This window comes from Aythya marila (assembly GCF_965140915.1).
Source record: "Aythya marila genome assembly, chromosome: 15".
Taxonomy (NCBI): Eukaryota; Metazoa; Chordata; class Aves; order Anseriformes; family Anatidae; genus Aythya; species Aythya marila.
In genome coordinates, this window is record NC_139056.1 from 4,277,166 (window position 1) to 4,300,712 (window position 23,547).

General features: G+C 39.4%; 1 protein-coding gene across 4 annotated transcripts in view; it reads left to right on the top strand.

The window, feature by feature from the left end:
• Positions 1–21,825, top strand: part of ABAT (4-aminobutyrate aminotransferase) — a 56,502-nt gene extending 34,677 nt beyond the window's left edge. For all 4 annotated transcript variants that reach the window (XM_082772098.1, XM_082772097.1, XM_082772099.1 and 1 more), the window contains exons 6-16: positions 7,079–7,128; positions 12,009–12,089; positions 12,600–12,692; positions 13,333–13,395; positions 14,971–15,034; positions 15,518–15,666; positions 17,203–17,340; positions 18,741–18,908; positions 19,647–19,793; positions 20,101–20,212; positions 21,031–21,825. In XM_082772098.1, coding sequence (XP_082628224.1) covers positions 7,079–7,128; positions 12,009–12,089; positions 12,600–12,692; positions 13,333–13,395; positions 14,971–15,034; positions 15,518–15,666; positions 17,203–17,340; positions 18,741–18,908; positions 19,647–19,793; positions 20,101–20,212; positions 21,031–21,152 — 1,187 coding nt within the window. In that variant the 3' untranslated portion in view covers positions 21,153–21,825. The remainder of the gene's footprint in view (positions 1–7,078; positions 7,129–12,008; positions 12,090–12,599; positions 12,693–13,332; positions 13,396–14,970; positions 15,035–15,517; positions 15,667–17,202; positions 17,341–18,740; positions 18,909–19,646; positions 19,794–20,100; positions 20,213–21,030) is intronic.
• Positions 21,826–23,547: the final 1,722 nt, after the last annotated feature.

Below are 23,547 nucleotides of genomic sequence, written 5' to 3' on the forward strand. Positions count from 1 at the left end.
TGGGGTTAAAATTCACTTGGAGCACAGAGTGGTATCTGGAAGAAGCTCTAATACTAATTTTAATTTATATATGCAATTCCACAATGTAGGCTGTCTGTGCTTGCATTTGTATACCTTGTGATTCTATAATAGTTTGTTACTTTTTTTAAACATTAATATAGCAAACATAACTTAATGATTTTAACATGAAAACATGTTTTGCACTTTAGTTAACATACTTGTCTCAAAACAACTGAAAAAAAGAAGCTGGCTATGTGGAATCCAATAAGGTGAAACAAGGCCAAACACTGAACCTGTGCTGCAGAGTTCAAGCAAAGGTGGGGTGGCAGGCTAATTGGGCTCAAGGACCAAACAAGAGACTTAGCAAGTACTTGGGAAAGTTGCTTGATGTTTGTGGAGCATTTCAAGAAGAAAAAACCATGGGCAGAGATGTAGGTCCCAGCTGCAAGGAATACAGGTGTTGGTAGGTGTTTAGTTTGTTTGTTGCTGTTCCATGGTTCCTCTCGGTTGCTTAACAATGTATTTCTGCAGAAGCAAAAAGAACAGAACTGTTTTAGTTTATAAAGTAGATATTATGCTATACATAGAAACAATGATGACTCAAAAGCATCCCTGCGGACTTCCCTTTTGGGAAAGAGAATTTAGTGATGTTTAGGTCATTTTTGGTATCTAAGACCTTGAGATTGCAATAGGTTTTCAACTATCCCAATCTTCTCTGCAGACAGTTAATATGTTTGCTCTCTTGTAGCACCCTAAGAAATGTGCAATAATTTCAGAACTCTTTAATGTTTGTAGCTAATTTTCATCAATACAGTTTCTAGATATTTTTCCCCTTTAGAGAATACACTGAGAAAATTTTGTCAGCGCTAATGTAGAAACAGGATTGAGACCAAGAAGCACGATGCTTGTATGCCAGTCCTCATCTAACTGGCATTGGATTTTAGGGATCTAGGAAAGGAAGTGTGTTTAGTTTTGAAGACCTCCCATTCTTCAAACAAGAAAAGTTGTTTTGGAAAAATTCATCTGTAATCAGCTAGTCAAAGGCAAATCAGTGCGTACACCAAAAGAATGAAATGAAGGTTGTATAGACGATGCACTGAGATTTTCTAATGTATTAGTTCATGATGGTACAAGCATGCCTCTTTTAATACAGTTTTTGCGTATAAAATATTTAAGCACTAGTATTATTTTAAGTGAACTTTATTACTAATGTGTGATGGTATCTGTTGGTTTGCGACTATCAGGGTGTCCAGTGGGCTGTTCCCCAAAAGGAGCTGACTTCTTATAAGCAGTGTCTAGAGCCAGTAGCTTTAGAACCCCTTTCTCCCTCCAGGCCAGGTCTTTCAGTTGTCCAATTTTTACTTATTTAGTAAAGCTCACAGAGTATTGGGAGCACTGGTATTAGCTAAGAGAGAAGACAAATTTAAAAAATAAAAATAAAAATGTGCTGGGTACACATAAAAGCTCTCAGTCTCCTTACTTTTATAATGAAAAATAGTTGAGATCTGTAGTCCTTACACATGGACGAATATCTTCTTAAGAGGTTAGAAATTGGGTCAGCAATGCTCATCTTCTTGCATCCACAAGAGGAAAGAAATATTTTCCTAATGGGCAAAACTTGTTAAAAATACGTTCAGCTATTTGTTATTCAGCTATTTATTAATAGCTGAACAACTCAGTGTTTAAGCATCCTAAATGCCATGTAGCTTTTTCTGACAGTTTTAGCATAATGGTAAGTTAAAGCAGCTGATGGCTAATGCTTTTCTGTTTCTTTATTTTTTTTTAATTTTTTCTCCTCTTATCTAAACTATAGTTAGCAACAATTGTTTGTTAATAGGATCTGTTTTATGACCACAGTCATCATTGTAATATGTAATATTAATAATCTGCAGTAATGCCTGATTTGGTTAAGATTATCTTTAAATAAATTATTTTTAACATCTGTAGCATTATTAGATTTGCTCTTAATATAATCTGTGACCAGAACTGAACTGCGATCTATTAACTCTCTTGAGATAGGTATACTTGTCCTGTGATGTGACAGCTGAGGCTTCTGCAGTTTTCTCTGGTTGGTTGAAATTTATGACATGGACATGACAGACTCCAGTCCATATAGCTGATCTTCAATTAAGCCATCTAGTTCCTCCTCCTTGAAGACAAGCTTTTTTTTTTTTTTTTTTTTTTTTTTTTCAGGTGACACGTTCCTCAGTCACCTAAGAGCTATAGTACAATGCTTTATATGGCTTCTCAGGTAGTGGGTCTGTGATGTGCAGCAACAAGTAAATGGAAGCATAATACTTACAGGCTGACCTAAATCTGACTGAACACACAGAATTATTTTTTTTAAGTTGAATGGAATGAGAAGCTATGTGAAGCTGCAGAGGCAGCTTGGTGACAGAGGTTCTAGACTAGGACACCAAAAGAAAATCATGTTGGGAATTCTGGGTGAGCTGACGTTCTCAGATCAAGGTGCTTGCTCGTTGCCTGTGCTTATCTCTACAAGTAAATCCAATAAAATCTTTTATGAATCTGTCAGAACTCCAGAAGATTTAATAATGATTTGGTACACTAGAATATACTTATCAGTAGAGGGTGAAAGGTAATACATGACTGTGTAGAGAGATAAAAAGTATATATATATATAAAAAAAAAAAAAAACCTCTAGGCAAAGGTGTTCTGGACTGTTTCATGCTGAAAGAGCAAACAAAAGTTGTTTTTTTGTTGTTGTTGTGTTTTTCTACCTCTTGTTTTTTTTGGGAAATCGTAACACAACATATTCCTTTTAATCTGTATCTCATCTGTGTATGAGTTAGAAACCCCATGGAGCCAAATGCAAGGTATGTTTACTAGCAAACTGCCTGGAAGAGCAAATGAAATATTTTTTTTTTTTTTATTGTTGGCAAGGTCTGTTGTTTGGGGAGATTCAGAGAGGTGTGGTTTGGTATTCAGAGAGGTGTGGTTTGGTTTGCTGGCAGCAGCCTGGTGTTCAGTTCAAATGGTTTCTTAGGGCTTCCTCCATCTCATTAATTTAGCAGGCTGCATTTTTTTTCCTGTTGCAGGCAGGGACACTCATGAGCCTGAGGATATGTTCTTTCCTGCCACATTGATTGAGAGACACAGCAACACTGATGAAGTGGGTGCCCTTCTCTCAGAGCCAGCTCTGTCACTTCTTATAGGAAAGTAGTTAGGACTGGAGTCATAAAGCTACAAGCCACTGCTGTCTTAGCCCAAGAGCTTTTTGACTTTGTGTACAATAGTTACACAATAGTTAACAGAATAGTTACTTAACCAATTAGTTCTTTCTGGTGTTAGTTTTATGAATATAAGCCCACATACCAATTCAGCATTCTCCTACCCACTGACCTACTCTTTCAGATACTCAGGGTTCAAGGATTTTCTCTTATTTTACCATGGCCTATACAATAATGCTCCAGTGGAACAGGGAATGTTAGGAGGAGGAAGACTGAGCCACTTGGCATGAGATAAGAGAAAGGAAGCAAAAGCATCTTGTGTGGATGGAAATAGACAGTTATGGGTAGTAGCAGCCTCGAATTTGTGTTGCATAAGAGGAAATACCAAGGTATCTCCTGTGATTTTGTGATTCTGTGAATACCAAGGTATCTCCTTCAAAATCTCATGTTCTTCATTCAAACGCACCACCACCAGCAGAATCTCACATTTTTACAAGCAGTTTTAGAATTAATGGTTAAGCTATCTAGGCAATGGTAGTTATTTATAACAAACTTAAGTTTAATTTGGAGATTTCTGAAACATGAATACATACTCTCAAAGGTGCTCTCAGCTGTAGCCACAGTGACAGCTCTCAATGACACAGCTCTCAGCTGGATCACTCCCTCTAGCTTAAGCATAATTCTTCCCGTGACAGCAGGTGCAATGTGGATTTAGTTGTCTGTGTCCAAATAACCACTTATATTATCTTCCTACTAATTTTAACAGTTGGTTGTTTTGTTGTTGTTGTTGTTTTCAGTATGACGTGCAATTAAAAACATACTGGATATTTCTTTATTTTGAACTAAAACATGTGAAGGGAATGTGTAAAATTTATTTGTTAACATAGTAGCCATATGCTCTGCTGCTCAGACAGGATGATAAGGGCTGTTGTCATTCAACTAGAATGCGGAATTCAGGAATGTGATATGCTTTTGTAATAAAATTAGAGCTGACTTCTTGAGCAGTAGGGAAGATGAGGTTTCAAACTGTTTCTACAAGGGAATGTAAAAGATGATGCTAGTCAGTGGCCTTGGCATTTCATAAATTAAATAAAATTAGAGCTGACTTCTTGAGCAGTAGGGAAGATGAGGTTTCAAACTGTTTCTACAAGGGAATGTAAAAGATGATGCTAGTCAGTGGCCTTGGCATTTCATAAATTAAAAATCAGTCCTATAATAAATTTTTCTGGGTTCCATTGCTGTTTTTTGTTTGTTTTTGCATCAGGTACATTGGTTTACCTTTAAGTAAGCAAGTTTTCCCACAGAGCATAAATTAAGCACTTTTGTCTTGTTAAATCTGAAGTGCTAACAGATAAAAACTCCTCGCATCATATTTAAGATTTTTCATGTAATAACTCACTTGATATTTTAGAAGACAGCTCTAACTGCTACCATAAAAAACAGCGCATTTTTATTTTCAATCAATTAAAAAAGCTGTTGCTTCTACCTAGGTACAGTAGATGGTTTTCATTCATTTGTGCTCTTTTACTGTCACTAATTTTTTTTTTTTTTTTTTTTTTTTTCAAAATACATAGTGATAATTTCAACATTTTGAAATGCAGGGTAAAGTACTGCAAATATAAAAATATTAGAAAGTTGTGGATTTTTGTTTCTTCCTCCATATAAATACATTGACAGATATATTTTCTTTGGAAATGTATACTGACAACAGCCAGTGCAGGATGAATAAAGACAAATGAGTGAAAGTAATCAGAAGTTAAAAGAAAAAAAATATATGTTGATGGTTGATGTTTGTTATTTCAAAATTGCAAGCACCACAAAGGGTCTGATCCTCTCTTACACTGGTCTCAGTCTGCTGTAATCCATCCCTTCGGTGGACTTGCTTTACATTTGGCCACATGCTGAAGAAAATAGAGCAAGTATTGATTGTTGATGGTGAGGTACTCATGTATTAGGAACTAGAGAATTTGTGTCACATAAGAAAGGAAGAAAGATTTTTTTTAAAAAAAGGAGAAGCCAAAGGAAAAGGGCACCAAGGAAGTATCAAATGACAGTTCAAGGGGGTTTCACATTGGCAGAGATGTGGTTAGGAAGTTGCAGCAGTTTTGAACTCGGTGTCTCACCTGGCCATTGGCTGTAGCTGAGAGATGAGAATTGATCCCTCCAAGGTCCTGATGTGCTGAAAACTAAAGACTTTGTGTAGAGAAGACAAGTGCTATTAAATGGAGGGTCCTTTCTTTCCTCTGGAAAGAAAATGCAGACGTTTTCTGTGTCAGCTGGGAGAGTTACCCACAGTCTGAACGGCAGCGTTGGCACTGCTTGACACCGGGCCTGGGCTACACTCAGCTCGGCGTTCGGTGACCAACAGAGCCTGCACGAGCACCCTAAATTCATTCTCACTGAGGTCATAAGAGTTGGATCCTAACATTTTAATACGTTCTCATGAGGAACTCACATTATGGGAAATGATGTAGAGCTTTAGGTGTTTACAGCTGAAAAAGATACTTCAACATAAACTGTAATGAAAGCCAGGACTAAAATACAAGTTTCTGGGTTGCCTGTGTGTGGCTGTCCACATACCTCTCCGTGTGGTCAGATTGTTCATGGTCGTGCATAGACATCTGCAGTGTGCAGGAGAGGAATATGCATCTCTATGGGTGCAAATGGATGTGAGTGTGTATGTATGTGTGTATGTAAGCCCAGATAACATAAAGACCAGTACGGGCACGTCTCAGAACAAGTCTGACAGCATCTTGCGTAGAGGGGCCGTTCAGATAGCATTACAGAGGATGGCAACGATGAATGTCCCGGAGTGCTGTCAGACCATAGGCAAAATTCTGCTCGAGTCCGGTGCTTGTCCCTGCTGGCTCTGCCTGACATGTGCTCACTGCACGCATCGGTGATGAAATCCATCCCTGAGCACAGCACCGCTGCGCGGCCACCTAGCTCTGCTGAGGGACAAAGAGCCCTGGCGGATATTTTGGTACTAACTTCATGTCTGGATATGTTATAATGCATTGAAATTAGAATTATTAAATGAACTTTCTTTGGGAAGTTAGGTAATATTTAAAAGAGGGGAAAAAAAGTTTTACAATGAAGAAAAATCCAATCAGTAAAAAAAAAAACACAGTGGAGGGGAAGGAAAAAAAGCTGCTGTTGTACCTAGGGTTGATCAGTCTGATATTCAAGAAGGGTAAAAAATGGTTTGAGACTGGAAATGTAGTTAGTACTGGCTACTGTAAACAGACACAGCTGCATAGGGAGCTCCCCTCTTGTGGCGGCTGTCAGAAGCTGTTTCTGAAATGCGTGCTGGGTGGGCAGAGCTCAGTGAAGGAGATCAGGAGGATGTGAGCAGGCATGGTAAGCAGCCTGCTTCAAGTGGGAGCACAGGCATGGCTCTGTACCACAGCCAGCGGAAACTACAGCTTGTAGAGGCTGTACTGGCCAGAAGTGGCTTCTCCTTAGCTGAGGAAGAGGAGAGGTTTGGTGTTGTGCTGTAGAGAAACCAAATGTACACAGGAGACCAAGAAATAAGAGCAAGCTAACTTAGTAATGCCAGACCTGCAATATTTGGTGGAAACTGATGTTTCAGTTGTCCAACAATCTACATCATGTTCATTTCTTTTTTGTTCAGTTTTTAAATGTAAATACAAAATTTCATTGTGTTATTGCCTGACACCAAATTTGTTCTGAAGTTGTAGATAATACATTTTGATAAATACGAGGTTTGTCCTACTTCAAAAGAAGTTGTATTATTGATAGCTAAAACACACACAAGTCAAACAGAAATTGAATTAAAAACTGAATGAGGTTATTCTCTAGGTTACTCTCTACATTAGTTTATACAAACCAGATACAACTGTTTTCTCTTTTTTCTGTTTAATTAGGTTACAGCCATCCCTCTCTGATAAAGCTTCTACAGCAGCCACAGAACTTGGTAAGTGAATCAAGACATTAAGTACCTGAAGGCGTCCCCTCCCTCCTTGTGGCAGTCTTCAATTTTTCTTAAGTTGATAATCAACGCTTAATGACTCAATTTAAAGAACGGTAGGAACTGTTTTTGTTATTTGTCACTAGACGAAAAGAGATTGGTAGTGTTTAAGATGTCAAAAAGTATGTGAAGCTTTATAAGAAGTAAACATTTGGGTGATGCAAGCACTTGATACGTTTGCAGACAGCTTTAAGTCATACTTTGAGCGTAGTGTTTCCAATTAATTAACAATGCTCTTGACTGAAGGTTTTTGATGCTGAAAGCAAGCACAGGTCCTTGAGAGAGAATACAGTATTCTGAATATGAAAATGGCACTTTAAATCTGGAATGCTCCATTTCTTTATTTCTTTTTGTTGCTGTTTTCTTTTGGTATTGTTTTGTTTTCATTTGGGGAGGAGCAGGGGAGGTGGTGGCTAGTTCACATCTCCGAAGTACTAAATTGACTAAACCACTGACATGTCCTTGACAAGTTAAAATAGTTGGACTACAGCAACAGGATGATTTCGGAGCTGAGGAAGTGCTTCTAAAATAAAGTATCTTCATGTTTTACAAAAGCTATACTGACAGTGTTTGGTAATAATCTAGATTGAATTACAGAAGTAGTTGAAATAAAGTTACGTTCTAATTCAGGCCTTATTTTTTCACTTCTTGGACAGAAGTTCCATAGTCACCTTGTGCTTTTTTTTTTATTATAACTTTTTTACACAATAACTTATGTATAAGGTACCTAGATATTTGTGCACAGAGATGAGATTTAACTGAAAACCTGGAATGTAGCCATGCAAAACTGAGCTGCACTGGCTTTTGGCTAAAATTCAATACATCCTTGGTAGTTGTGCTGTCTTTCAGGGAGTTAGCCACGGGTCCTGCAAACCAGGAATGGGTGTCCATGCTACCTGCAAGGCATTGCTCAAGTCACATTGTTCATTGGTCACTTTCCTCTCATTTCCCTTCCTAAAGAGCCTGCTGGCTCACCCCAGAAGGGTGCAAAGCTTGAGCCAACACATGACAGAAGTGCAGACACTTGAGTTCCCTGAGCTGATTTGCTTAACAGAGAGTTCTCAGGTCTTCAGGATGAGAAAAAACTCTGCCTTTCCCAGAACCAAAATACTTCTTTTAAAGAATAAAAGATAAAAAAATCCACCACTTAGGCAGGATATCCCAGAGTTATCAAAGGCAGATCTGGATATCATGGAAGCACTAATATTTCTAAATGCTTAATGTTAACTCATAAAAATGATTACTGATGAGATAACAATGCCTTCATTATAATGCAACAGTAGGCAAAGTCAGATTTAAAACACAATTAAAAAAAAAAAAAAGTTGTTAATTTGTCTGCTGGAAAAGGGAAATTAATAGGCTGGCAGCTAGAAGCCTGCATTAAAACAGCTACCTCCAAAGTCCAAAATGCACAGTGCAACCAAAACCCATCTCACCTGCATAAAAGCATCAAAAACATTAGTACCCCCCATTCCAATTTCTGAAACCCGCATTAATGCAGAGGAGAAGGTGGTGCTAAAACTGTGGCATGCTTATGATTTCCTGCAGCCTTTAGTCCAGATAAAGCACCAGCTTTGCTGTGAAAATCCTTTTTTTTTTTTTTCTTTTTTTTCTCCAGCAATACACACTGATGTAGGGCTCTTGTTTATTGTTAGCAATGGAATTGGTGTTTTCTTGAAGAGATTTGGTGGGAGGGGGTGTTTATTTGTAATGCTTCATGTACCCTCTTTATAGCCAGCTATAAAGAACAGAATATTTATCTATTCATTTGAGACCATAGCAGCTTGATGTGAATGTTCTGTTTTTCTCAGTACTGAGCATCTCATAAACAACAAAGGAAAAATACACTCTTCTGCTTAACAGCAAATGTTGTCAATTGACTGTGACAACCCTTAATCAAATTCATGACAGATTTATGTTCTCATATTTCTAACTTTATATGAAAATTTCCTTCTAAACTGAAGTAAAAAGTAAGAATTCTCATATGTATTAAAAACTTAGTGGATATCTGCCAGTAACGTCATGATTTTTTTTTAAGCTTGAGTCTGTTGAAACAAATACTGTTTTGGAAGTAACACACTTGTATGAGTTACCAAGTCCTAGCTCACTCTTTATTGTAGCTTGTGTGATTTTTGGTTATGCCTAAGAGTTCTGATGACGTGTTCATACGTGTACAGTATGACCTCTGACAGATCTTACTGTGCTCTGAGTGAGTACCTCTAGTAAGGAAAAAGATGGAAGGATGATGAAATATGTAAAAGTTTGGGTTGAGGTCTGTTCCCTCTGGAGACCCATAAAGACTTAAGTCATCAAAGCTCAGCCTGTAATTTCAATGATGACTTGCTAAAAATAAAAAATAGAGGGCAAATAATGCTTTGCAGTAGTCAAACTTGTTGAGCTTGTCCTTTTGTGAGCAAATGTAGTTTCAAATAAAAAGTAGCACATTGTGAAGCAAATTAGATTACCTACAAAGCAATGATAAAGCAATTTTAATCCATGACACCTCATTTAAATTAAATGCATATGCACAGCAAATTCATCTCCATTAGTGGACCGAGGAGAGACCAAGGGGAACTTTTCCAGAGCTTCCTGAAAACCACTTTTGTGGGCAGCAGGCTCAGCCTTCCACCAACTGCTGTTCACTAACACCAAAATTATCTTTCTCTAAGGTGTGAATCCTGACGTGACCAGTTCATATAATCAGTGGGACAGTTCAAGTCGGAAGGGACTTAGGAGGTCTCTGGCCCAACCTCCTGCTCAGAGAGCGTCAGCTGGGAGATGGACCGGGTTGCTCAGGGCTTTACCCAGGAGCCTGAAAACTTCCGAGGGAGACAGCACAGTCTCTTTGGGCAACCTGCACTGTCTTCTTCCTGACAAAGTTTTTCATTACACCCAGTCAGTACCTCTCATGGTTTGACTTATCCCCATTGCCTCTCATCTTCCCAATGAAGGGCTTCTAGTCGGGCTACATCTTCTCCATAACCTTCAAATAGGTATTGGAAGTCTGTGTTCCTGTAGTCACTTCTGTGATTACCAAGGCCCTTGCAGTGGCACAGATTCAGTTTTGCTGACTGATTAGTTTGGAGAAAAGAATTCCGGGAAGCCGGCATGAGTTCAGCTGGGTAGGCTGTGGGAATGCACTTTTAGGAGGGGTCACATTGCAGCCATGGAGGTTATTTCAGTAGTGGTGGCACCTGAACTAGGTCAGGCCTCAATCAGGAAATGGAAAGGAAAAAAGAAGAGGTGAGCATATAAGCCACTGAAAAAGCCAGCAGTGTGCTCAGGTGGCCAAGGCCAACAGGATCCTGGCTTGTATCAGAAATAGTGTGGCCAGCAGGACTAGAGAAGTGATTGACCCGCTGTACTCAGCTCTGGTGAGGCTGCACCTCGAGTACTGTGTTCAGTTTTGGGCCCCTCGCTACAAGAAGGACATGGAGGTGCTTGAGTGTGTGAAGGGCAGTGAAGCTGGTGAAGGGTCTGGACATCAAGTCTTATGGGGAGTGGCCAAGGGAACTGGGGTTATTCATTCTATAATAAAGGAGGCTCAGGGGAGACCTTACCGCTCTCTACAGCTACCTCAAAGGAGGTTGTAGCGGGGTGGGGATCAGTCTCCTCTCCCAAGCAACAAGCAATAGGATGAGAGGAAATGGCCTCATATTGCACTAGGGGAGGCTTAGGTTGGTTATTAGGAAAAAATTATTCACTGACAGGGTTGTGGAGCATTGGAACAGGCTGCCCAGGGAAGTGGTTGAGTCACCATCCCTGGAGGTATTCAAAAGACGTGTAGATGTGGTGCTTAGGGACATGCTTTAGTGGTAGACTTGGCAGTGCTAGGTTAATGGTTGGATTTCATGATCTTAGAGGTGTTTTGCAACTCTCTGATTTTATGAATACTATTGAACGACAAGCTGGCAATCTTTTATTGTAACGCACCATAATAATGAATGTACCTAAAATTCAGGCTGAGGCACTAAGAAAGGTGACTGTGCAAATTGAAGGCACTAGAACAGAAAACATTTAACTGGAAAAATTTCCAGTGCAAATCAGCAAGCTTCACGAAAGCAGTACATGGTTGAAAAGAATCTTCATCAACTTTTCTGGATATATCACGGTCAATGTTCTTGAGCTTGATTAAACGCCCGTTGCAGATTAATGAGAGAACAGCAAGCAAGGTAGCTTCTTGCCGATCTTGCTACCCTGCCCCCTGCTGCACATACCAGAGGAGTCCAGAAGGGAGACAGCATGGCTGTATACAAGTTTTTTGTCAGGAATCTATTTTCTTGTACTGTTGGCGTTACTGATCGTTGCATGTGTGTTATCTCTCAGATGTAGTCCCTATCCTTTACGTCTACGTTGGTCTTGTTCCCTCAAATACCATTGTAATAGTATCTGGAGAATGTTTATAACCACAGTGTTATGAAATAGTCTTATTAGAAGCCTAAAAATGAAGAAAGTGCTGTTACCTTAATTGAATTTAGATCTAGCTACTCCAACTGAAGGCAATTAATTAAGATTTTAAGGTATATTTCCTGTGCATAAGGAAAATTGAGATTGGGTGACTAAAACGGCAATATTGAAGAGGAAATGTAATTACCAGTTAGTATACACCTTTTCTAAGGTGCCCTGTAAGAATAAAATATGAAATGATTAGATGGAAAAACTTGATCTAAGACATTATAGTATCACCTGATTTTAAAACCCTTTGTGCCATGACTACAAATTTCTGGTTGGTATTTGTAATTAGAATTCAATGTAACTGCCTTGATATCAACACAGTATTTTTCATGTAATACTGAAAAATAACATCTTTTCATTTGTCTTTGTAGAGCACTTTTGTCAACAGACCTGCCCTAGGGATTTTACCTCCAGAGAACTTTGCAGAAAGGCTGAAGGAATCTTTGTTATCAGTAAGTTTGAGATAGCAGTGATGAGGTGCCACATTTTCTGTTTAGGGACATGGGTATATCAAAGGATGTTATGGATTTTAACAAGGAACATTGCAGATTATCTATTTTCCCACCTGCTTTCGCTCTTCCAAGAGACTGGAACCAGCAAGTGATGAAATTGAACCTTTTTTCTCTGACTTGACAGATGTGAGAGGGTGATGTGTCTGCTTTGTACAGGTACTGCCTCTTTCAGTGTGGATTCAAGAACTGATAACACACTGCATTTTCACTAAATTCTGTTCACTGTGCTTTCATAAGAGATAGCAGAATATGTTGAGTGTGTTTTTCCTGTTGTAAATTGGAAGATCTTTGGGGGCTGAAACTGAGATGAGCTTCCTCAGGTGTAGTTAGAATCTGTTTTCTTCATCCCAGGCATGACTGGTTTCCCATTATATTGAAACTGATGATATGTTCAATTTACACTATAGCTGTGCTTAGTATTTTGGAGTAATTTGCTCTCTTTGTTGACAGGTGGCTCCTAAGGGTCTGCCACAGGTGATTACCATGTCTTGTGGATCCTGCTCAAATGAAAATGCATTTAAAGCAATATTTATGTGGTACAGAGTGAGTAAAATATTAAAAGTGGTTTGTTTGGTTGGTTGGTTTGGGTTTGTTTGTTTGTTGTTGGGTTTTTTTGTTGGTTTTTTTTTTGGGTGGGGTGTATGTAGAAATTAGAATTTATCATGACTGCTATTATAAAACAGAGTAAGGCTTGGAGGCTCTCCAGGTTGTGATGTGATTTTTATTCAATATAGTATAGAATCTATTTAAAAGTTTTTATCTAAGCTTTCAATTCTTATTGACACAACTTTAGAAATGAAAAAATAAACAAAATAAAGAAAATGTATGTAGCATTACTGTTTATCCTTTCTTTGGTTAACCATGTGATCACCTGTGCAGTGTGATCTGTTTCCTCTTCTTCCAGCAATGGTTTAACTTAAAAACTAAAATAAATTCTCATGTATTCCTTGGGACTTACCTCCCTGAAATGGTCTTCTTTCTCCTATAGTCGAGGCGACATCTTAAACTGTCATTTATCTGAAATAGTTTGTATTATGAAATGCATATTGCAGTCATAGGAACCACTCTCATCGTCTTCATTGGCTCTAGTTTGGAATACCAGAATTATTAGTTTGTGACTCAGCTAAAAATTCACTGGTTACAACTAAAGGATAACTCTTTTTGTTTTTTTGCTTTTTTGCAGAACAAGGAGAGGGGCCATAATAATGTCACAAAAGAGGAACTGGAATCTTGCATGATTAACCAGGTAACATTGTTTTTTTTTTACCACACCTATGCATGTAACATTGTTGTGTTTTTATAAAAGAATATTGGGGGGAAAATTGGCTTTCTGATCCTGAAGGTTTGTAAATTCAGAAAACGGTGAAATACAGACCGTTTCCGAAATATTCAAGACCAGCTGCTAGTGTTCTTCTGCATCCTTCCCAATTGTGAATTTTGGGAAGATCTCCCTTATTTCATGAAATGACACTAGAAAGGGAACAAAGTGATGGATGGGTCCATAGAGATTATTACTACATGCAACTTTTTACAAATATTAACAGTCCTTTTTATTTTTCCAGAAGCTGTAATTTTATGGCTTAAAATTCATCAGGGGGACAGTTAAATTTGACTAACCGTTAACAATGGGTGGGATGAGGAAATTGAGATGCAGCTGAGAAATCTGAAATCCTATAAACTTTCAACTGAGGTGGTCTTGCTCCTGCCAGTTAAAAATCTTACATGCAGCAATAGCAGAAAATGGTGAATTTAATTTCTTTTTGAGATACATATCTTAGAAATGAATAACCTCCTGGTCTTAGCTTGACTCTTTCATTTGTCTAGGGAAACATATTCCATTCATTTGCATGGAGTTAGGGAACTCATTCGGCTTTAAAAATGTGGAGGAAGAGGGTTTGGTTTTACTTGTCTTCAGAATTACTTTTTAAAGTTGTTACTCAGCCATGTCAGACAGGTGGCTGTGCCTGGATGGAACATCTTGACCCGAAGGAATAGGAATTTTGTGAGATGACTAAAGATTTGTGAAACTGATGATCACTTTTTGTCCAAGTTTAGCTATCTAAACATTAGGATTCCCACTTGAGCTAATTCTCCAAGTTTTCTTTATAGTTGCAGGGGCAAGAGCAATTTTCAGAGGGCAGCTCATCCCGCTTTCTTGGAGCAATTCCCCAGAATCCAATTGCAAATTTTGGACCCTTCAGCCTGTAGCTGGCTGGGGTCCTCTGCAGGCTGCAGTGAGTCTCAGGCATGGTTTCTCTGGGGCACTTTTTTCCTCTCCCTGCCAGGAGAGCTCTGCTCAGACTGAAACCTGTGCCCTGTGGCAGCACCGAGGGGCTCCGCTGTGCCCTACGGGGCCTGGAGCCAGCCGGGCCCAGCTGTGTCCAGCATGGGGCAGCCCCGGCCCAGGCCCCGCCGCCAGCACCACGCCCTGGGCACGCAGTACATGTGTGCTCATAGTTTGTACAAAAAGTGCATTGTACTCCATGTTCTGCTGACGTGTCAGTTCATGTGCAAAATAATACTACAAATCAGTATAAATTGTCAAATATTCATTAATACCAATGATATGCTTTAGGAGGTCAGGAAGATCTTAAGGGATGACAAATGTGTTGTTTAAATGTGTCAGCGTAACAGTTTTTGATGGTGATGTTGAAGAGGCAACCTGTGGGCAGGCTGCGGGGGGCAGCAACTTGGCTCCAACCCCATGCCCCTCTCGGGGCCACGGCCCTGTCAGGGCAGGGTGTCTGAGGGGGCCGCATACAGCAGCAGCCCTACTGCTCACCTGCGGCCCCACATGTTGACCACTGTGCTTTGCTTTCAGCCCCCTGGCTGCCCTGACTACGCTATGCTATCCTTCATGGGCGGCTTCCACGGCAGGACCATGGGTAAGAAAAGCACTGCCAGCAGCACCTTCCCTCCTCACTCCTGGGGTAAAATTACCACAATATAAAAATGTGATGTCACCTGTTTGTACCATTTTATATTGGATCAGTCCCTGTTACAAACATGTTACCCAACATGTGTGTAATTGAGAGCTGTGCACCTGGTTTTCTTTAAACAGGTGAAACCCTCTAGACTAAGCACTGCTGTTCAGATTCATAAAGGTTCCCTTGTCCTTGTGGAATAGTACATATGGAAAGTGATGCTGAAAAGTTAGAGCACTCCACTTAAGTTCGACTAAATCTTATTCGTCAATATTTCAGAAAAGAAAAACCTGGAACAATTAAGACAGACTTTTTTTTTTTTTTCCTAAAAAGAAAAGCAGTTGAGAAAGTCCTGGTGTCAGGCAATTTTTCACCTCTTGGTAGCTTTTTTCCTGTATTGTTCCTAGTCAGGTGTTTTTCTAATTCTTGTGTTTCTGGGTTTAGGTTGCTTAGCTACAACTCACTCTAAAGCAATTCACAAACTGGACATTCCATCGCTGGACTGGCCTATTGCTCCATTTCCAAGACTAAAGTATCCTCTGGAAGACTTTGTGAAAGAGAATCAACAGGAAGAAGCCCGTTGTTTAGAGGAGGTAAAAATTCACTGGCAGCTTTCTGTTATTTTGTTTTGAAATGATGAATAGTGTTAGTAGGATTAGCTGCTTTTCACTAAAAGAATGTTTTCAGGGATTGGAACACCATGTGATTAAAATAGCATTCACTGTTGTTAGAAGTTTGTCCTTGCTTTTCAGAAGAACAGCCAGTTTACTGTGAATTAAGGTCTACATGAATTATACTAAAATGAAATTTCACCTGCTTGTTATATCACAGTGAATTAGCCTGCCAGATTTTGCAGAGGGACATGGACTAAGAGCTCAGTGCGTATAATACTCTGCAAAGAGAACCTGTACCAATATTTCATTTTTTTCAGGTTTTCTGTGTTAGCTTTCTGGTGTAGAGCTCTGATCCTGCCTACAGCTGCAGGGAGTGAGTGGGCAGAGATTCAGAGCCTTCCCTAGCACAGGAGAAAGGTGGGCAGAACCAAGTTCAAGGGAGGCAAACACTCTGCAAGTACCAGAACCATGGGATTCCCTGTTGGGCTTCCAGGGATCTAGGATCTGTCATTTGCAAGGGGTTGTTCTTGAGAGAGGGCTTTGGGGAGCAAGGCATGATGTGCCCTGTGGCTGGAACAGAAACAGTGCGCCATCTAGAACATTCTGACCACCGAGGAGTGGGCTGTGATGTGCTGAATGGAGCTCAGCAGCACTGCGTGGATGGCTGCACAAAGCTGGATTGGAGAGACTTCTCATTCAAACCTGCATCATAACTTCAGGGAAAACTGAAAGCACAGCAAATTGCTTTCCTGTGTTCGCACCACAATAGCTTATTGGGCTGGAAGGAAAGTGGGATGTAAAAAACAATCCACAAATGTTAAGCCATTATTTAAAAAAAAAAAAAAAAGCTGAACACTCTCTTGAAAGTCTGTAAATTTGCTTCCTGACTCCCTTTGGAAATCATTACTTTACACAGCCTACACAGGTTGTGGGCCTTGAAAGCTGTAAGTGGTATTTCAAATACAAATGACACTACTAATCACAGCAACTGGCACTACAAGGTTAATTAGAACTTCTCTGAAAGCCCCTTATTAGCAACAGGATTTCTTCACCTCTTCATCTGATTAATTTTAAAGTATCTTAAGTGAGTGATTAGAAAAGGCAAATTTCCCACATTGCATTCATTAATACATTAGATGAGTTTTGTTTTGACACCAAATCTACTTTTTTTTTTTTTAATATAGGTTAGGTGGAATGACAGCAGTGGCACAGCAAACTGCAGTGGTTTCAATGGTATTTTCAGCTGAAGTTTGCTGGACCTTTCACACCATCGTAGACAACTACGCAACTAGTTACAATATGGTTCAGGATATGGTTTAAATTTCATTATTTAGGAACAAGAGGGTAATGTTAAATCCTGGATGAAGTATTTGTGGATTCCTTGTGGTTCCTGGCACCTTTATAGCAAGAAATAAATGTGAAGAGTTGACGTGCTGGTGCTGAGGTTTAATCATTCTGGAAAAGAAATGTCAGAATGTCAGAAAGGAGAATGTAGCATAAATGTTTGATTTACAGGTGGAAGATCTGATTGTAAAGTACAGGAAAAAGAAGAAGATTGTGGCTGGAATCATTATAGAACCAATACAGTCAGAGGGTGGGGACAATCATGCCTCAGATGACTTCTTCAGAAAGTTACGAGATATTGCCAGAAAGGTAATCAAATATTTCACTGTTCACTCACTGGTAGCTAAACATGAAATTATTTGTTCCTGTCTCCAGATACTTCCTCTGCCACCACTCTGGAGCTTCACAAGCCTCCTCATTAGCAGTTGGGATAGTTACGTGCGTGTACTGAGATACTAGCCACTCCTAGAGTCAGCACAGTGGTTTCTCTTACATTCGGTGCACAGTTAGTGGTTTCCTCAGTCCACTAAATTTTCTTTTACTGTCTAAATGACAGAGAAATTGCTCTGACTCATTTACACTGGATTTCATAGTAGTGTTCTTTAAATGATAATGCCAATTTGTAGAGGTGGGTTAAAACAATTTTAGAAGAGGAAGGTTTGGGTAAGGGTAATTTTTGTTTGACATACTTGTTTTTCAGGTCTTTTTGCAATTATAAACAAATTGAGTCTGTCTGTAAGTTTCAATGTGTCAATAAAACAATGAAAAGGGCAGATGCCTTGATACTCAGAATGTGAACTTACCTATTTAGAAGCAGTGGCCTTCAGTAAGACAGACTGTGCTTTTTTCCCCTCAAACATCTGTATCAAAAGCTTTAATGTGTGTTTACAGAGAAAAGAATAGGTAATATTTGGAAAACTCTCTTTGGAAAAGTGCAACTTTTCCCATTGTTAACAGCTGCTCATACAAGGGTGATATCATAAATAAGGTGAAGTGAAAAGGTTTGTCTCATCTAAAATGTGAATCTGCAAAAAGTACTTAGCAACTGTTTTTAATGACAGTGTCATGATGTAGTTTGATCTTCTTGTCCTGCAGCTTCAACAAAATTGTCCTTCACGTTAAAAAAAAAAAAAAAAAAAAAAGCCAGTTAAAATGAGTAGCTCCTTCAGCAGACTCATCTGAAAAGGCTGTTCCTTCAGTATCATTTTAGGTCCCTAAACTGAACATATCAGCTGCTGGTAGTACTTTTGCGCCACAAATGTCTGACTTAGATTGGAAGCTCAGATTTCTCATCTAAAACAAACAAAACTCCTGGAAATGAGGTTCTACTTCCCTCAGAGGCTTTGACAATGCCACCTAGACTCCTCTCAGATGTTTTTAGGTATCTCTGTGTCAAAAGAAAAAAAAATATACACACACACACATATTCATACATACAAAAAACAGGTATTTTGCTTCTGAGTTTAGGTCGAAAATACGTTTCTGTTGCCTTTCTGAAAAAATAGCTGAGTTCCTAATTGTGCAATCTAATGCACAATAAATATGGCAGCATTGGTCTGTGGTTGAGGAGCGGAGATTTGGAGCAGTGAAGGCGGAGGAAGGAGGGATGTTAAATGTAATTGACTTGTATTCATCATTTCACTAGGGGAGGTATTTTTGTTTTTGAAGTGTATACTCATGTCCCCTGCTTTTTCCATCTGTCTCCACAGCATGGCTGTGCATTCTTGGTGGATGAGGTGCAGACGGGAGGTGGCTGCACCGGAAAATTCTGGGCCCATGAACATTGGGGCCTGGATGATCCAGCTGATGTGGTAACATTTAGTAAGAAGATGATGACAGGAGGATTTTTCCACAAAGAAGAGTTCAGGCCAAATGCTGTAAGAGTTTTCAATGAAAAATTGAACTTTCTGCTAGTTGGTGCCCCCTTCATTGGGTACCTGTAATGTCCATGGAAGAGGCAAGCTTTCTTTCAGTAATGCAGGTTCAGCTAGATGGAGCTGCTATTTCTTAGATACTTGCTTTGTGCTTACATGAGAGTTATCTTTACTTCCTCACATTTATTCTGATTGTTCTCAGTCACAAAGGTCATAAAGCTGGTGGGAGAGAGTGGAGAGCTGGGTTTAGCCTGCTGAAGTAATCCTCAATAGGAAACCAGCCACAATTTGAATAAAACCTTACCTTTTCCGTATTATAAGTTGGTATCTTCAGAGCTTATATGTAAGCATTTTGAATTGTTATCAAGACTTATTCTTCATCGTAATGTCATTTTATATATAATAAATGAAGAAACTAAATGGGAAAAGATAAAGCTTGAATGCAAAACCAGTATAGATGATGCTGGTTTTAACACCATCTACAGCCATGTTTCAATGAGATGTCAGATTAGCAAAATAGAAGGCACTAAATTCATAACATAAAGCAGTTGTTTGCCCTTTGTTTCTGCTGAGCAGGGCAGCTGTATTTTGCTCTTAGAACAAAAAAGGGGACTTGGTGAGGTTAGTGCATGCTTTTTGCTGTACCAGATGTTGCATGACCAGTGTGATGGCTTGCTTTTTTTTCTTATAGTGATTTTCCTGTTAACATATACCACAACTCTCTTTCCATCCTTTTTCAAGCCTTATCGGATTTTTAACACCTGGCTTGGAGATCCATCCAAGAACCTTATGCTTGCTGAAGTCATTAAGGTTATTAAAAGAGAAGACCTCCTAAACAATGCAGCCCATGCAGGGAAAGCGCTACTGACCGGGCTGCTGGATTTACAGGTAAACATTTGGAAGGCTTATTGTAGATAAGGGGAAATTTGAGATAAGGGGAAATTTGCTGATCAGTTAGGATCTGACCTCATGCAGTTTTAAACACTTGAAGTCTGTGGCTGCGCAAACTGTTGTCAGAAAGGGGCAAACGACACACAAGGTTGTGTCAGGTGTCCAGACAGTGCGCAATAGCTCCACTCCCCCAAAACGGAGGAGGCAGCAGGTTCTTCACTTGGTAGAATGCCTGGCAGAGCTTGCCACCTGGTGCCCTCTACTGCAGCAGCTGCCATGCATACATCCTCACCTCTCTTTGCAGGCTCGCTACCCCCATCTTATCAGCAGAGTTAGAGGAAGAGGAACATTCTGTTCATTTGACACTCCAAATGATGCAACTAGAAACAAGTTAATTACAATAGCCAGAAACAAAGGTAAGGCAATTTGTGTGTAGTTTAGCTTCAAAGGACAAACAGGATACGTGATGCTTTAAATTGTCCTTTTTTTGTATGCTGTGTGTACTACACTATCCAAGGACAAAAGTGAATTATAAACAAACTGTGTTTAGGCTTTTCTGGAAATAGATGTATTTTCATGAACATTTAAACCAGTCAGTTGCATGTACATGCACCTTTATCTTTTGGTCTGATATTACTAAGGAGGCCTGTGCAGGGCATATATTTCTGATGTCACTTTAATATTCCTCTGCAGTGAACCTCGGCATGGCTCACGTCTAGAAAAATGAAGTTAACTGTCACACAGGAAAACACAGGGAGGACGTGGAATTTTATGTAATACCTAATAACAAAATACATTGAGTTGCCTAAAATGGGGCTCTACAACTGCCTGCCCCTTTTACTACACGGGCTGTAGACAAGCCTGTGTTTCAGGAGGGGAACCTCATGCTCTGAAGCCTAGTATCCTCTTTGAATTTAACTGTGGGTCCTGGGTTTGCAGCTGTCATGTTTTTGCTACTTTCATCTCTTGAAAGAAGCATCTAACTACTGTGCAGTGAGATTTTAGTGTAAGACATCAGTAACGTTTTGTTCTTGAAAACTAAGCCAGCAGAGAGAAAAGGTAGAGCCATTTGCTTCACAGTACACCAACTGATGATGCTCTGTGTGATTGTATGGTTAGGAGTGATTTGGGAAGCTTCTGTTGCCCCTTCCCAGTGATGTGAACATTGCCAAATATTCAGAAAATGCAGTTCTCACAATGGTGGAAATGACTAAAGAAACTCTTCTTGTCTTAGGTGTTGTACTGGGAGGCTGTGGTGACAGATCAATTCGTTTTCGTCCAACGTTGATCTTCAAGGATCACCATGCACACCTCTTTCTGAACATTTTCAGTGACATCTTAGCAAACTTCAAGTAAAAAGCCGTTCTCTTACACTGAACAACTAACTGATTATGAGATTAGTTTGCATTAATTCATGTCTTCTCCACTTACAAGATAAGTGTAAAGTCATAAACTAAGGGTTGTGTTCTGTCTGTAATGCTGCCCAAGGCAAGCTGCTCCATGCAAACTCGACCCAGGCAGAGTATTGGTACTGGTCACCAGCAGGTACCCGCAGCTGTCCTACACTGTGCACAGAAGCGGTGGCCCTCCATCCTTGGGTCCTATTAATTGCAGAGTCCTCCATGCATCCATGGCCCTGACTAAGTTGTCTAAATACGACCTGGTACAGTCTGTTTTCACAGATAATCCCAGTAGCTTTACTTGTGTCCAGAAGCAGCAACAAGTACTAAAAGCCACATGCCTGCCATGCAGAAAGTGCCATTCTCTAATGGTAGGTAGAACAAAAGAGGTGTTTCAGGGAAAGCTTTGCTTTCCACCACTGCCAAGTACAATATTTTACAGAATAATTTCAAGCTTTACTCCCCTGAATACTGAAGTCTGCCATACCACCTGGATCATGACACTGCTCTACCTAGCCATTAGCCTATACATACTGCTTGAGAGGCACTGATGCACGCAGCCACATGTGCGGTGCCATGAGTGGAAGTGACATCCTTCCCTCCTTGTCCTGGATTTTAAAACTCTTGACTTCTCTAGAAGTCAATTCTTCTAGAATTAGAGAAGAGAAAGCTATACTGAGATGTATGTAATTTGACAAAGCTTAAAGAATTGTGTGAAGCACATTATTTCTATCTCTGTCAGCAATCTCAAATTATTTGGGCTTATTTTACCATTTGCCCATAATATGCCATAAGAGCCATTAATTTAGCTATTACAAGTTCTACATTAATAAGGCTGTTGTAGAACTACAGCAGAATTGCTTGATCTTAGCCATTACCTGACATCAGTGCCACTACAGTGAAGGCCTAGTCCTAACTGCACATTATAATGCGAAGTAGTTGTGTTGTTCTGATAGGTTACTCTTAAGTTATTGATGCTTCAGAAGTCTTCTAGAAAGCCACAAGATGAAAAAGTTGCAACACTTTGTTACTTTTATCCTCTTCAGAGAATTGTTCTGGACATCTCTTTACTATTTGCTTAAGCCTGACTTGACCTAGTTCTGGTGCTTTTTTTTTTTTCCCTTCTCTTTCTTTGGCTAGCAGGCATCTGACTTTTCCTTAGCAAGTTTAACTTTTGTATTTATGCACCAAAAAAGAGGGACCACTTTTAGACTTTACAGTTGCCCTATCAGCAATTTTTAAGTACATAAGAGACAGAGCAGTTAAAGGATTTATATCTGTTTAATAAAGCTGCCAAACTGTGAAAGGTTTCTTACCTGCTCCGGTAAGTTTTAATCATGGTTTTCCCATTTTCCTATTTTTGAGTACTGGTATTGGACAACTCAAGAAAGCTGACTTCTGCTAGCTTAGAAATAATGGGATTTCTATAAACCTCTCTGCAGAACCCAGAATTCTGGTACCAGCTGGTCAGAACCCAGGCAGGTTTTTGAACAGAGGTTGTTGAAATCTGGAGAAAGGACTGGTGGATTGGTGTTCAACAAAACCTCACTGTCATCACTGTCCTCATAAGAGTATTATCATCAAGAGGAAAGTCAAAACAAGAACTGTGTTTGACCACATTCTGGGAATTAGTTCGTTCAACATATCAGTGCAGTAGTTTTAGTAAATGTCTCTAGCAAGTCTTGTACTTCTACAGAAGCAAAGGTCCAGTAATTTGAAGTCTTACCACATCTTCACTTTTATTATGAATACTCTAGGTGTTTTTATAATTTTTACTGACACTCAGTAACTGTATAATTGTGTACAACATATTGATGAAATCATGTTAGAGAATACATAGAGAGCACTGCAGCTGAAGCATATAAAGTTAATATTGTTTACAGCATACTGTGGACAGTGCCAAATAAATGTTTAAACAAATACTTAACTACACTTCATGGTGTAACTAGTAACTGCACACAGATTCATAAAAAAAAAAAAGACATCTCATGTGTAATCAATATTCTTAAATAAAATATTTATAATTGAAGTTCTTCAAGACTCTTTGTTGTAAACCTAGCATATGCCTAAACTGAATCACTAGTGCTTATTAAATATATTCTTACGAAGATAGACAAACCTCCAGAAAACTTGCTATATGCATGCAATCCACTTCAGTCAACCTGTACTTCGCTGCCATAGTGTTAAAGCCAAGGAAAAATTACTTTCCTTTTGATATTGCTGCACCACTTGGTATTAGCCAAAATTTAAAATAATAAGGGCCCCATTAGGAGAAGTTTAACCTGAGTAAATAGTAAATGATGATTAGCCTGTGTGTTATAATGCCAATTTTACTTACCTGCATCTGCTGA